At 38.2% G+C, this 13,791-nt stretch overlaps 1 protein-coding gene across 1 annotated transcript; it reads left to right on the top strand.

Moving 5' to 3' along the window:
• The first annotated feature begins 5,204 nt into the window (after nt 1-5,204).
• Nucleotides 5,205-10,751, top strand: LOC136827594 (uncharacterized). The gene is made up of 5 exons (XM_067085070.1): nt 5,205-5,413; nt 6,692-6,757; nt 7,459-7,578; nt 9,136-9,266; nt 10,306-10,751. The coding sequence occupies exons 1-5, from the start codon at nt 5,205-5,207 to the stop codon at nt 10,749-10,751; spliced, it is 972 nt and encodes a 323-aa protein (XP_066941171.1).
• Nucleotides 10,752-13,791: the final 3,040 nt, after the last annotated feature.

Here is a 13,791-nt window from a genome sequence, read left to right as displayed (position 1 = left end):
TCCCTCATGGCTTGTTGCTTCTGAGAACTGTCCAAGCTGTGGACTGCCCTGCAGCATGCCTGCTGGGGACCACCCACCACAGCACCACCGCCTACAACCCCTCAGCCAATGGAATGGTGGCCAAAGATTCCAACCAGGTCCCTGAAGGGCGTCCCTCTCTTGAGAGGAACCAGAAGGTTGCACCTCTGAAGAACTGGAGACTGTCTCAAGCCCAGCTGCCGGGCACTTCCCCTGGGCCCGCCCCATCCACAAGAAAACCTCGTGGATGCCCTGAGGCCCTGGGTCCCAGGAGAACCACAGACCCATCCACAGGGCACCGAAGAAGACAAACACCCTCCCCACCTTAGCTGGCAGAAAAGCCCCAGCAGATACCTGCTTTGATCAGATGTTACCTGTGTCTTGGGGAGTATTGTAAAGTCCCCCCAACGGGTTCTCTATGATGAACATTATCACACAGGACCTGAGGATACACAATCTTATTATCATTATTGTGATTTGTATATTTATTACCTGTTCATTTGCCCTTGTATCGATATGTGTCAGAATATTTTTATGTCCAACCAGCTGTTGTTAATCATCATGTTTTCTATATGTACCTGCCTGTTTTGTGTTGGAAATACTTTGACCCAGGTCACTTGTAAATTTTTTGTACTCGTGGTCTCTGACAGACGTCCACCAGATTTATCCAGGTTGCTTCATCAATAAACCAGTACTGTCTTCCTGCTCTCCGCCACCCACAAGTAAAGTAAATGAAAAACCTTCCACCAGTTCGAAAACTGTAAAGAACGAACCAATGAATTATCCACCACCTTGTTACCCACCACTACAGTAGTTATGTAAAATCCAGTTACTACCAGGATGTTTTTGGATACTGGTAGCCAGAGGAGCTTTATTTCAACATCATTGGCCGTAAACTGAAACTGAAGGTAAAAAAGAAAGGTAAAGTTAAATTTAGCCCCCTTTGCCTTAATCAGTCGCGGGAGAATACGAGATAGTTGGCGGTAGAATTCATCTGGGAAAATGCGTGGTTAGGAGTTAGTCGTTCATGATCATGTTGATACCCCATTCATAATTTGGGATTAGTAAATGTCAAAAAACAACTTGAAGATAAAGGGATATACCAGTAAGGGGAAAAGTGATTTGTTGAAGGTCATCAATCTCCTCATTGGAGTAGATTATTTTGGTTATTTTGTGACTGGAATGGAAAAGATAGATGGCGTAAATTTGTTCTTTGCTCATAATGGCGTAGCCCCTATGGGGAAAACACTGCAATGGCCTCAAGTGTTGTAAAATCTGGTCCACAGGAAAATGAACGTGATGTAGATTGTTTGTGGAGACTGGACACCATGGGTATTTCCTGACGAACGATTCACCCTGCGATGATACAGGTGCAACAGAGTGTAGTGAAGACGCGATTGGGTTATCACAGCTTACCCTTCAAAGGGACGCAACGTCCTATCACAAGTAAGGACGTGGCTATTTTGCCGGCTCCGGCATAATGCCCCAGCTTTGGCTCCGGCAAAATAGCGATTCATATGGCCCTATTTTGGGTTCTAATTACGAGTTTTCATAATTTGGGGAGATAAATGGTAATAAAAAAATACTTATACAGATAAATATATTAATATAGTTACAGTTCAAGCAATTTTTAACAAGGGGTTCAAAACAATTGTTTACTGATTTGTACCCGACTGAATCCGTACCTATGTAACTTTGGCCATGGTTGGTCGGCAGTTAAACTTACACCGGGAACCTACGAACCTGGATGAACATTGTTCCAAAAATGGAGGAACAAAGTTTCACAACAAACAAACTTGAATTAAACGCCAACTCATATAAAGAGTTGCAACAGGCTGTAGAACAGTTTCAAAAGGAACACTTTGTGCAATTGTGGAAACGAGACTCAAGGACTATAAAATGTATGAAAACAAGAGCGCCAAACAAAAACTTCAACGAAAATCTAATGTATGGTGCAATTAAGTTCTGTTGTGTCCATGGTGGCAAAGATATCAAGTCTTCATCCAGTAAGTCAAGCTGCTCCATTGATCCATATGTTGAACATACTTGTATCTGATTTTCCATGACTCAAAAACACTTATCCTTTCAAAGCAAATGTTAGCTCCTCATTGTAGGCTTCAAACGCATGTCTAGCACTGGCTTTTTTTTTTGCAGGCCAACGTCCTAACCAGGCAACATTCAAGCAGAACTGTCCTTTTTCAATTCAACTATGCACAACCCCAACAACTTTTTATATCAAAGATAAACAATGAACATAATCATGAAATAAACGGTTTTTAACTACCTACCAAAACAGAGACACTTGTCTTTAGAAGAAAAGCGAGATGTAGAAAACATGCTGAAAGTAAATTTAACAAAAAATGTTGCAAAACTATGTTATGCAGAAAACAGGAAAGAAAGTTCTATTAAAAGATTTGCACCATAGGATCAGAGATAAAGAGAAAAGACAAAGATAGTACAAAAGGTCCATTAGAACAAGTTCATTCGATTTTTGCCGACTGTCCGGGTCTGTATTGATCATGATGAAAATCAGCTTAAAGCTATCTTCTTTCAAGATGAACCAATAAAGTCAACTTTTCATCATTTTCCCGAAGTTATACTAGTCGATGAAAACATCTGCTCCGTCAAACTTCAAATATATTTACCTGTTCATTTGCCCTTATAACGGTGATGCAGACATTCTAATAGTGGTGAAGATGGCAATCAATCACAGAGCATTATGTGCAGTTCGTGTCTGCAGTGGTTGCATCTATCGTGTGCTAGACTTAAAACTTCACCGAAAGCAAAGGACTGGTTTTGTAACACTTGTAAATTGGGTTGAACTTGTTTGTTTTGTTTCTTTAAATCACTTTTAATGGTAATTTTATTTTGATAATATTAATAATTTCATGACAAGTACGCTTTAATGTTCTTCAGTCTTAAAAGTTATTTTAATAACTGACCATGATTTTTAGTAGCTTTTATGTTTTATCTGTATGTATTTCTAATAAATTGTATAATTATTTATCTAGTTTATGAACTAAACCAAAATAATGAAAAATCGTAGTTAGAACCGGCAAAATAGCTAAATGCCATATGAATCGCTATTTTGCCAGCTCCGGCAAAATAGCCCCTAGGAGGCTATTTTGCCGGAGCCGGCAAAATAGCCACGTCCTTACAGTAATGCTGCCGCGCAGCTTAGTGCTTTAGAAATCAGTTTCAAAAGGATCTTGGGTACAGAGAGTCGTACCAGCGAGTCCTTGATACTTATTTGAGCTCAGGCTTCATTGAAAAAGTTTCTGAACCCTGAAACGATGGATATTTTATGCCTCACTTTGGCGTGAGGAAAGAGAGTAGCACAACTCCGTTGCGCATTGTTTTCAATGCATCTTCTAAGCGCAAGGGCGAATTGTCCCTAAATGATTGCCTATATGCTGCCCCAAATTTAGTCAAGTTTCTTTATAATTTGCTGTTGAGGTTCCGAACGAACCCCTATGCTGTCATTAGTGATATTCGTAAGGCCTTTCTCCCAGTCCTACTGCACCTCGCAGATCGTAAGTACGTACGATTCCTTTGGCGACAGGAGCCTGGTAAAACAGCAACCTACGCCTTCAGAGCAGGGTTGCCAGATTGGGCTACAAATCACAAATTGGGCTACTTTTTACACCTTTGGGCGACCAGATTTCACATTCTGCTACTTGCGACTTTTTGGGCTACTTTTTATTTGACTTGGGCTCTTTTATTCGATTTGGGCTACTTCCATTCATTTTGTTTAATAATAATAATAATAATAATAATAATAATAATAATAATAATAATAATAATAATAATAATAATAATCACACCAATGATCTACTGCAATAGATTGGCAATAGTGTATAATTCCACTCGTGCGTTACAAGTATGTTGAATGTTTTTACCTCAGCAGATATCTATTGCAACTCGCAAATGAAGTAATGTTTTGGTCTGACCGTCTGAGTCTAAAGAGTAAAGACCAGCCTGGAATTGAATGGCAAATGCTGTTCAACATTTGAACCCAAAAGATCCATGCTGGCTGAAATACGACTCTTCAATCTATAAAAATGAGAAAGATGATGATAATGCGGAAAGCCTACTGAATGACTTGGTACTCTAGTTAAATTTGGAAGAGAATAATATGTGCTTTAATTTTTTTTACAAGGAAGAAGTTTACTTTAGTTGCGAAAAAGAAGTGTCCTAATTTTTCAAGAAAAAGTTATTGATTTTGAAAGGATGAAATGTAGGTTACATTAGTTTTGAAAAGGAACAATTTAAGTGTTTAAAAAGGTAATAAAAGATTTAGTTTTAAAAAAATTTCTTCAGCTTTGAAAAGAGAAATTTACTTCAGTTTTGAAAAAGAAATGTGTACTATATTGCCAGGATCAACCACTAAAATTTAAGTAATAACTTTATTATGCTATAAATGTGTGTGCATACAATATACATACAGTATATAGATATGATAAATAGTAATTTGTACTATGCTATAAATGTGTGTACAAATATATATATATATATATATATATATATATATATATATATATATATATATATATATATATATATATATATATATATATATATACATACATATACATACACATTTATAGCATAGTACAAATTACTATTTATCATATCTATATCTGTATGTATTTGTATGCACACACATTTATAGCATAATAAAGTTATTACTTACGTTTTAGTGGTTGATCCTGGCTATATGTTACACGTTTCTTTTTCAAAACTGAAGTAAATTTCTCTTTTCAAAGCTGAAAATTTTTTTTCAAAACTAAATCTTTTATTGCCTTTTTTAAACAAACTTAAATTGTTCCTTTTCAAAACTAAAGTAGCCTACATTTCATCCTTTCAAAATCAATAACTTTTTCTTGAAAAATTAGGACACTTTTCCTTTTTGCAACTAAAGTAAACTTCTTCCTTGTAAAAAAATGTATATATATATATATATATATATATATATATATATATATATATATATATATATATATATATATATATATATATATATATAGTATGATAAATTGGGCTACTTTTACCTGAAATTCGCGACTTTTTACGAGTGTTTGTGCTACTTTTAGCCAAAAGCATCTGGCAACCCTGCTTCAGAGTGGTGGTTTTTTGGTGTCACCACCAGTCCGTACCTTCTGCAACAGGTGTTACACACATATCTAATGGACAATGGGAGAGAAGAGCTGATGAAGTCGTTTTATGTGGACAGCTTTTTGAAAACTTATGATTCAATGCCTGAGATGAAAGCTGAATGCAAGCAGGTGAAAGCGTTGTTGGCAGACGCGGGTATGCTCTTAAAAGGTTGGGCAAGTAATGTGGTGGAGTTTGATGAGGAAATGGAAGCTGGTGAACCAAGTGTAGTGACTGTTAGGTATGAAGTGGGATAGAAGTAGTGTAGAGTTTTAGATAAAAAAAAGGTAATGCATTGTTAATTCTGATTCTATTCCCTGCTGTGAACGTCTTTTGTTTTTGAGTTCTCGGTTCCGTGGTTGTGTTGATGCGGTCGGTGTGCTGGTCCTTGGCGGTAAATAGTTGTAACGGATTCACAATAAACCTTGTATCCTGCCCTGTATTTAATTATGCTCGTCCTAACAAATGGCGACGAGAATTCATGCAGAGGAGCATAGGGTCTACAAGGACTTCATGTGGATGTAAGGATTTTCGAGGATTTTTGATGAGTTCAGCATAGCCTACCGGTTCTGAGGACACTTCCGTAAGGCCAGTTGATTGACGGCGATGGTGCGGAGGTTAGGCAGAGTTCGCCTATGCTAGGGTTTTGTTCACGATGGCGACGACTACTCAGATCAAGATTGATCCTTTTAATTCTTCTCAGATAACCCTGGATCTTTGGCTTAGTTTATTAGAAGCTAATTTTAGTAATCTTGGAATTGATAAAGATAAAAAAGAAACATGTTCTGCTAGTGTCGATTGGAACTGATGTTTTTAGGGTACTGGGTAAGTTGTGTGCTCCTGATTTACCCCATATAAAGACTTACGATGACCTTGTAGCTGTATTGAAATCACATTACATTGTGAAACCTTATCATCGTAGCCTAATAGCTTTTCAACAAAGAAAAAAACGGAGGGATGAGACAGTGAATAGTTTGTATGCTGACCTCAAGGCTTTAGCAAAAGATTACAATTTTGGTAATCATATCGATTCAAGAGTCAGAGATCAGTTGTTTATGGCAGTGGACAGTGAAGTATATTTTCCCAATTTAGTTGCTATGAATATTGATCTCCAAGCTATGACCTCTAGTGCAGTTTTAGAAAGAATTTTTGAACATGGAAAAGCTTTTTGTGGGTGAGAGGAACGAATCACAGCCACAGGTTAGTTCAGTGAGAAAAGAAAAGTCATCTTGTAAGCATTGTGGTTTTTCTCATGAGAGTATAGACTGTTGGTTTAAAGATCTGACTTGTAACATTTGTAAAAGGAAAGGTCATCTAAAAGGGTGTGTAGAGAGGCAAACAAAGATTTGTCTCTTCATAGGCCTAGTAGTGTTAAACCTAGGTATAAGGCTTCCAATAGTAGGGCTGAAGGTAAGAAGGCTGTAAAAACTATTGATGATTATGAAGACAACGGTGATGATAGATTGTTAATGGTTAAAGGAAAGATTTTTGCACTTAATTCTGATGAATTTTATTTCAGTATTAATCAGAATTTAGTTCCATTTGAGATTGACAGTGGCGCTACTGTGTCTACTATAACCAGAGAGTGGGTACATAGGTTAAAACTAAATATGGAACAATGCAATAAAAAGCTAAGAGGTTATGATAATATGAAAATTGATGTCTTGGGCAAAGTGTTAGCTCCTGTAATACAAATTTGTGTGGTAAAGATTTAATGCAGCAAATAGGTATTTATCTGGCTGGAATAGATGAAGGTACTAGAGTAATAAAGGTTGCTAATGTGAGTGCAGAAAAGCTGCTAGATAATTACTTGGTAGATTCAAGTAAACCTATTGCTGGTGTTTTGGCTAAGATTCATTTAAAAGGTAATGCTACCCCAAAGTTTATGAAAGCACGCACAGTTCCTTTTTATTACAAGAAAATGATTGAAGATGCCTTAGATAAGCTAGTAGCGGATGAAATGATGGAACCCATATCACATAGTGAATGGGCAGTTCCTATTGTACCTGTATTGAAAGAAAATGAGGTTGAAATGAGGATTTGTGGAGATTTTAAAATTTTTAATAAACAAATTCATTGTGACAGGTACCCATTACCAAAGATAGAGGAATTGTTATCTGTTGGTAAGGGAAAGTTTTTTTCCAAAATTGATTTAAAGAATGCTTATCTTCAAATACCTGTTGATGAGAAAAGTCAAGAGTACTTAGTAATTAATACTCATAAAGGATTGTTTAAATATAAGCGTTTACCTTTTGGCTTGTCCTCATCTCCTGGTATTTTCCAAAGGTTTATTTCTCAACTGTTGGCAAATGTGGAGGGTGTAGCTGCTTATTTAGATGATATTATTGTAAGTGGTGCTACCAAAAAGGAGCATGATCACCGATTAAGAAAGGTTTTGGAACTTTTGTAAGCACATAATGTACAAATAAATAAGACTAAGACTGTTTTGGAGGCTGAATCTATTGAATATTTAGGATACCACATCTCAGGTGAAGGAGTCAAGCCATCTTCAAAGGGACTGAAAGCTATTTTAGATTGCCCATGTCCTACTTCTGTTGAAGAAGTTCAATCTTTTTTAGGTATGATTACTTACTATTGCAAGGTTGTAAAGAATTTTTCTTCTAAGCTAGCTCCCTTGTATGATTTGTTGAAGAAAAATGTAAAATTTAGATGGACCTCAGTACAGCAGAAGGCGTTTGAAGGCATTAAAAGAGATTTTTCCGAGTCCAAAGTGCTGACTAGTTTTGATGGGGATAGTCGTTTAATCATTGAAGTGGATGCGTTTCCTGTAGGTGTGGTGTGTGTTTTGTTACAAAAGGTTGGTGACCAAGAAAAACAATTTATTTTGCAAGTAAAAACTATCTAAAGCAGAAAGGAACTACTCTCAGTTAGATAAAGAAGGATTAGCTCTTATTTTTGCTGTGAAACGTTTTAGATATTTTTTGCTTGGCAGGAATTTTGTTGCTAGAACTGATCATAAACCATTACTGGGACTTTTGGAAGAGGGAAACAGATTCCATGTAATGCTAATTCTAGAATACAAAGATGGGCTTTGTTGTTATCTCAGTATGATTATGAATTAGTTCACAAACCTGGGAAGGAAAATGTAATTGCTGATGCCTTAAGCAGATTGCCACCTGATGATGATTTTCATTCTGGTACACCAGCTGAGTATGTTAAATTGGTTGAATTACTTGATTTTGATGACATCTCTTTTCAGGCAGTTAAACATTTCACCAATAAAGATGCTGTATTGTCTCAGTTGAAAAATTGTTTGAAGCTGGGATGGTCAAAGGAACATAATATGTCACTTCTGGAATATGCCTCTGTAAAAGATGATAATGATGTAATATTGTATAGAAATAGGGTTTTGATTCCTGTTGAGTTAAGATGTAAGGTTTTGAACCATTTGCATTGTGGGCATAATGGTATAAATGCTATGAAAGCTGAGGCAAGGAATTGGGTATGGTGGCCAAAGATAGACCAGGACATAGGAGAAGTCACAAAGAATTGTAGCATTTGTTTTAAGAATTTTACAAATCCTCGAGCTCCTACATTGTCTTGGCCTATTGTTGGTAAATCATGGTCTCGACTGCACATAGATTATGCAGGACCGATGGATGGTAAATTTTTGTTGATAATTGTAGATTCTCATAGTAAATTTTTGGATATTCATTTTTCTAGTTCCACTACGTCAGCTGTTACCATTGGTCATTTGAGGAAGACATTCTGTAATTTTGGTATACCTGATATCATTGTATCAGATAATGCTCCAAATTTTGTTTCTCAAGAGATGGAGGAGTTCTTGTGTAAAAATAGTATTAAGCATGTAACACCAGCTCCTTATCATCCATCCTCCAATGGTCTGGCTGAAAGGGCGGTGAGAACATTCAAGGAGGGCCTGGGAAAATTTAAGAAGGGAGATATTCAGACCAGAATTTGTAGATTTTTGTATAACTATAGGAGGACTGTGAATTCTTCCACGGGTAAGGCAGAAATAATGTTCGGTAGGAATTTCAAAGATACTGTTGAATCAGTTAAACTGAAAGACAAATCTTTTAGGAAAATGAGGGATGAAATTTTCCAGGAGGAAGGTAAATTGTATAAAGTCAATGATGCTCTGTTTGTTCGTAATTTTGGGAAAGGTTCACCATGGGTGGAAGGAAAGATTGTGGAAGTACTTGGGTTGAGAAATTATAAGGTGGAAGTACAGAGTTTTGGTAATATTATTTGGACAAGACATGCAGATCAGATTATGCATAGATATATGGGTGACTAACCAATCCAATAAAGAAGTGTTATCCAATAATTCTAAGTCATCTGTAAATTTGAGTGATTCTAGTGCTTTCATTTCAGACACTAATGTACCATGTGATAATAGTGGGCTGAAGAACCCATAGAAGTAACTGTAAATAATGATAGTGAATGTTCAGTACAACCGCCAATGTTAAGGCGATCCAGTCGTATAAGTAAACCTCCAGATCGACTTGATTTATAAATATATACAAATAAGCTGTATTTATCATGTTGTTTTGTTTTCATATTTGTAACATATTTTGGAAGAAGTATTGATTTATTTAATTGTCTGATGTTTTAAACTGGAATATTATTGCTTTTCTAGGGATAAGGGATGTAGAGTTTTAGATAAAAAAAGGTAATCCTTTGTTAATTCTGATTCTATTCCCTGCTGTGAACGTCTTTTGTTTTTGAGTTCTCGATTCCGTGGTTGTGTTGAAGCGGCCGGTGTGCTGGTCCTTGGCGGCAAGTTGTTGTAACGGATTCACAATAAACCTTGTATCCGGCCCTGTATTTAATTATGCTCGTCCTAACAAGTAGGGATGTGCTGAGTCTGAAGGGTGGGAAGAAGGTGAATGAGTCGGTGAGGGGTGGAAAACGTAAGTTACTTTCATTGCTAGTGTCGAATTTTGACCCGTTGGGATTAGTTAGTCCAGTGTTTGTGAAAGGAAAACTATTGTTGCAGGATTTGTGGGAAGAAGGGGTTGAGTGGGATGAGGTGCTGTCACTGGAGAGGCAGTGTCAAGCTCAGGAAATACTCGAGCAGTCTGAGTCAGTGGAAGCTTTGCAGTTTAAGAGAGGAGTGATAGTGAGACAGTGAGCTCCATTTCTTTGCAGATACCTCCAGTAAGGCTTACGGAGCAGTAGCGTATGTTAGAGATGCAGTAGGAAATAGTCAGCTACTTACTTCTAGGATGCAGGTTACACCGCGTAAGCAATGTAAGTTGTTGATTCCCAAACGGGAATTATTAGCTTTAATGGTGGCTTTCAGGTTAGCTGGTCACCTGTTTGGATTGTGGAGTTTTGCTTGTGTGGTTGTGTGGACCGATAGTTTGGTTGACAAAACTTGGGTAGAGACTAAGGAATCCAACTGTAATTGTTTCATCTCTAATCGAGTTGGTGAGATTCTATTTCTACAGAGATGGCATGAGATCCAGTTGAATTATGTCCACACCAAGTTAAATCCAGCTGACATCCTCATGCGAGACATGAACACTAAAGATCTGCTACAGAGCGAGCTGTGGCAAAATGGCCCCCATTTTTATGTGCGACAGGTCCTGTAGACATGCCCCCTCAACCTTGTAAGACAACGATATCAGAGGAGTCGTGCTTGACGGCTGCAGTCAGGGAATTGAAAGATGAAGGCGAACTTGCAGATCTGGGAGAACTATGGCACATGGAGGGGAGTAAGGTTTCGTTTACCTATATGTTAAATGTAATGCGCAATGTATTGAAATTTGTTCGTTCAGATGCTGACCCCTTTCTTAAACTTGTCTTTTTAGAACAGGGGCATCACCTGCCGTCTGTCTGTGCTTATTTAGAATCAGGAATGAAAGTTCTCAGTCACATAAGTAACTTTGTAAAGCAGTTGAACTTAACTATCTGTAATCAAATCATTTACACCCACTCCAGGATTGCTGGTGCATTAGGATGCAAAGCTGAATTGCTGTTATTGCCAGCTAAGAGTCAATTAGTCAAACTATATCTAAATCATTTGCATGCAACACACGCCCATTGTTGTGTCAATGTGTTAATCGTACTTTTCCGCCGGGAATGCTGGATGCCTGGATTGAGAACTTCAGCTAAGGGTGTGATCCGAGCATGCAGTGTGTGTCAAAAGACCTTCAAGCCTCCGCTACGTCTCCCACTGTCTCCGCAACTTCCTGCTGCAAGAACCACCTTGAACAGACCCTTCGAATGTGTGGGATTGGACCACACTGGACCTATGAAGACCGACATCAGAGTGGTTTACTTACTACTGATCACCTGCATGGCCAGCCGAGCTGTTATCAACAATCGCCCCCTGATGTACTCGAGTGATGAGAGAGACAATGGAGTTATTACACCTTCTCACCTTATACGAGGGGATTTAATTCGACTTCTGACACCCGTTATGTCCTACAAAGGGATGTGGGACACCATGACAATGAAGCAACTTCGTCATCGTTATTTTTGTCTGACAACCGCCCTCACCAAATTCAAGGATTATTGGAGAGATGGCTACTTACGGGCACTACAGGAGCGCCACGATTCAAGGGAAGCAGCAGTTACGCCTCTTAAGGCAGGCGATGTCGTCTTGATCAAGACTGAGTCCAGAAAACGCAGAAAATGGCCACTTGGGAGGGTTCTTACAGTGTATACTGACCCCCAGGGTGTGGCGTGATCAGCCGAGGTCCTTTACAAAGGGAAGGCGCACAATTAATCACCTTGTTCCCTTACAAATGTCCAACAAAGAAGACGACCCAGATGCCGAGAGAGCAGCGGAGGAAGGAGTTACGGATGACCCGGTCGATTTAAGTGTGTGTGATAGTCGAGAGACAGAAGGACTCGATGGGAATGTGTTCAATGTCAGAAGTACTGATAGTAGTGAGCTTGCCGACGAGCAAGTGCGGGGATGTGAAGGGGAAAGTACTGGGCAAGCCAGTCCACACAGAAAAACAGCCCTTGCACAGTGAGAAAGAATGGCTCATTGGATGTGGGAAGGGACAGTGTAGGAGAGAAAAAATTGCAAGTGAGGTGAACTACATACAAGTGTGAGTTGTAAGGGAGCCTTGAAGGAGAGAGTTGAGTAGCGTGCACTTCGTGAGTTCCTGATGAATCAGTACTCCAAGTGCAGGGCTACGGTGGAGAATGTACAGTGTTCAAGGGTGATGTAAACTCATCGCTAATGATCACATTTGTTCCCTTTTTTTGACTGAAATGCTGACCATGTAAGGTATTGAAGATTTTAGTAAGGTAGTGCTTTAACTGTATTGAAGAACGTCTCAACAGGATTGAGGCAGTTGAGTTGATAATTGTTTTGCATAGATTAAGAGTGGCCACTCAAACTATTTTGTATTGCTGTTTATTGTCACATTTGACCCAGCTACAACAGGGCCCGGTTGGAGTTGGGCCAAGCATGAAACTGCCCCCCCCCACTTTTTTCTTCTTCTTTCTTCATTGACAGTGAAAAATTGCATATTTCACCACCTTGTTGAGCCCCTGGGTGCCAAAAACCACGTTGTCTTTCCTGGTTGCCCATGATCCGGACGAACGTGCTTCGGTCCTGTCTGGACAGCGCTGATGCGCGATCCGAACATGTCCAATTGGCGGGAAAGCCGCAATTACCCCTAATTGAACGACTATCAAAGGTGGAAGCGGGCTGAGATGATCGGCTCTCCGATCCAGAACATTATAGAGATAGGTTGTTGAAGTGTAAGCACTACGAGGTTCTTTGTTATATTACCCGTCTTAGGCTTTTTACACACTAGAAGCGAAGCGGAGCGACGCGACGAGAAGCGATGATGAGCGAAGCGATACGAAACGATTAGGTGTTTACATATAAGCGAAACGGAGCGGAGCGATTAGGTGCATCTTGAACATATATCTCTTTTAATGGGAGGTTATATAAGCGGAAAACATCAATATTTTGCTGTTTTCTTAAAAAAAATAGTGTACAACATCAAGTTATTATATTTTGTTATTATTAACAAACTATTTTTCTTGTTAAAAAATACCTGATGAGTATGTCTATAGAGGGAATGTGACGATACCAGAGGCTCTTACCGTAGTTATGCACTTGAATGCAAGAACTGACACTTTATCGGTCAGCAGCTGATATTTTCTTTAAATTCTTAGTAGAGAATACAACTTCTATAATTCCATTTAAATCACTATATGCACTAGGCTAGCTTCTTTCAAATTTCTCAATAAAAACTCACCTTTGAACGTATCTTCTTGGCCATATTGACAGCAACTTGCAGCACTCAATCAGTCAAGAAACAGACTCAATTGTTTCTTTACATCTCAAGCGCGGCGTCGTTTTTTGATACAGGTTCGATACACGTTTCGAAATTGTAATATATACCAACTCTCAAAATATAACACATATTCATATTTCACAAATATATGACATAACTTTGTTTTAAATATACAGTTTTTCCCGTTTGCTTTTTACCAATGGTTTACTTGCTTAAAACAATTAAACATTTGATTAGAACTTTATTTAACAAGTTCTATTAAATATATATTGATCTTTTATATACGTTTACTATAAACATTCAACAGAAAACGTTAACGGGGAACTTACCTAATTTGATTGTCGCTAGCGATAAAAAATGTCCA

The sequence above is a fragment of the Macrobrachium rosenbergii genome, chromosome 42, assembly GCF_040412425.1.
Source record: "Macrobrachium rosenbergii isolate ZJJX-2024 chromosome 42, ASM4041242v1, whole genome shotgun sequence".
NCBI lineage: Eukaryota > Metazoa > Arthropoda > Malacostraca > Decapoda > Palaemonidae > Macrobrachium > Macrobrachium rosenbergii.
Note: the sequence above shows the minus strand (reverse complement) of the source record. Positions and strands in the feature narration are given on the sequence as shown.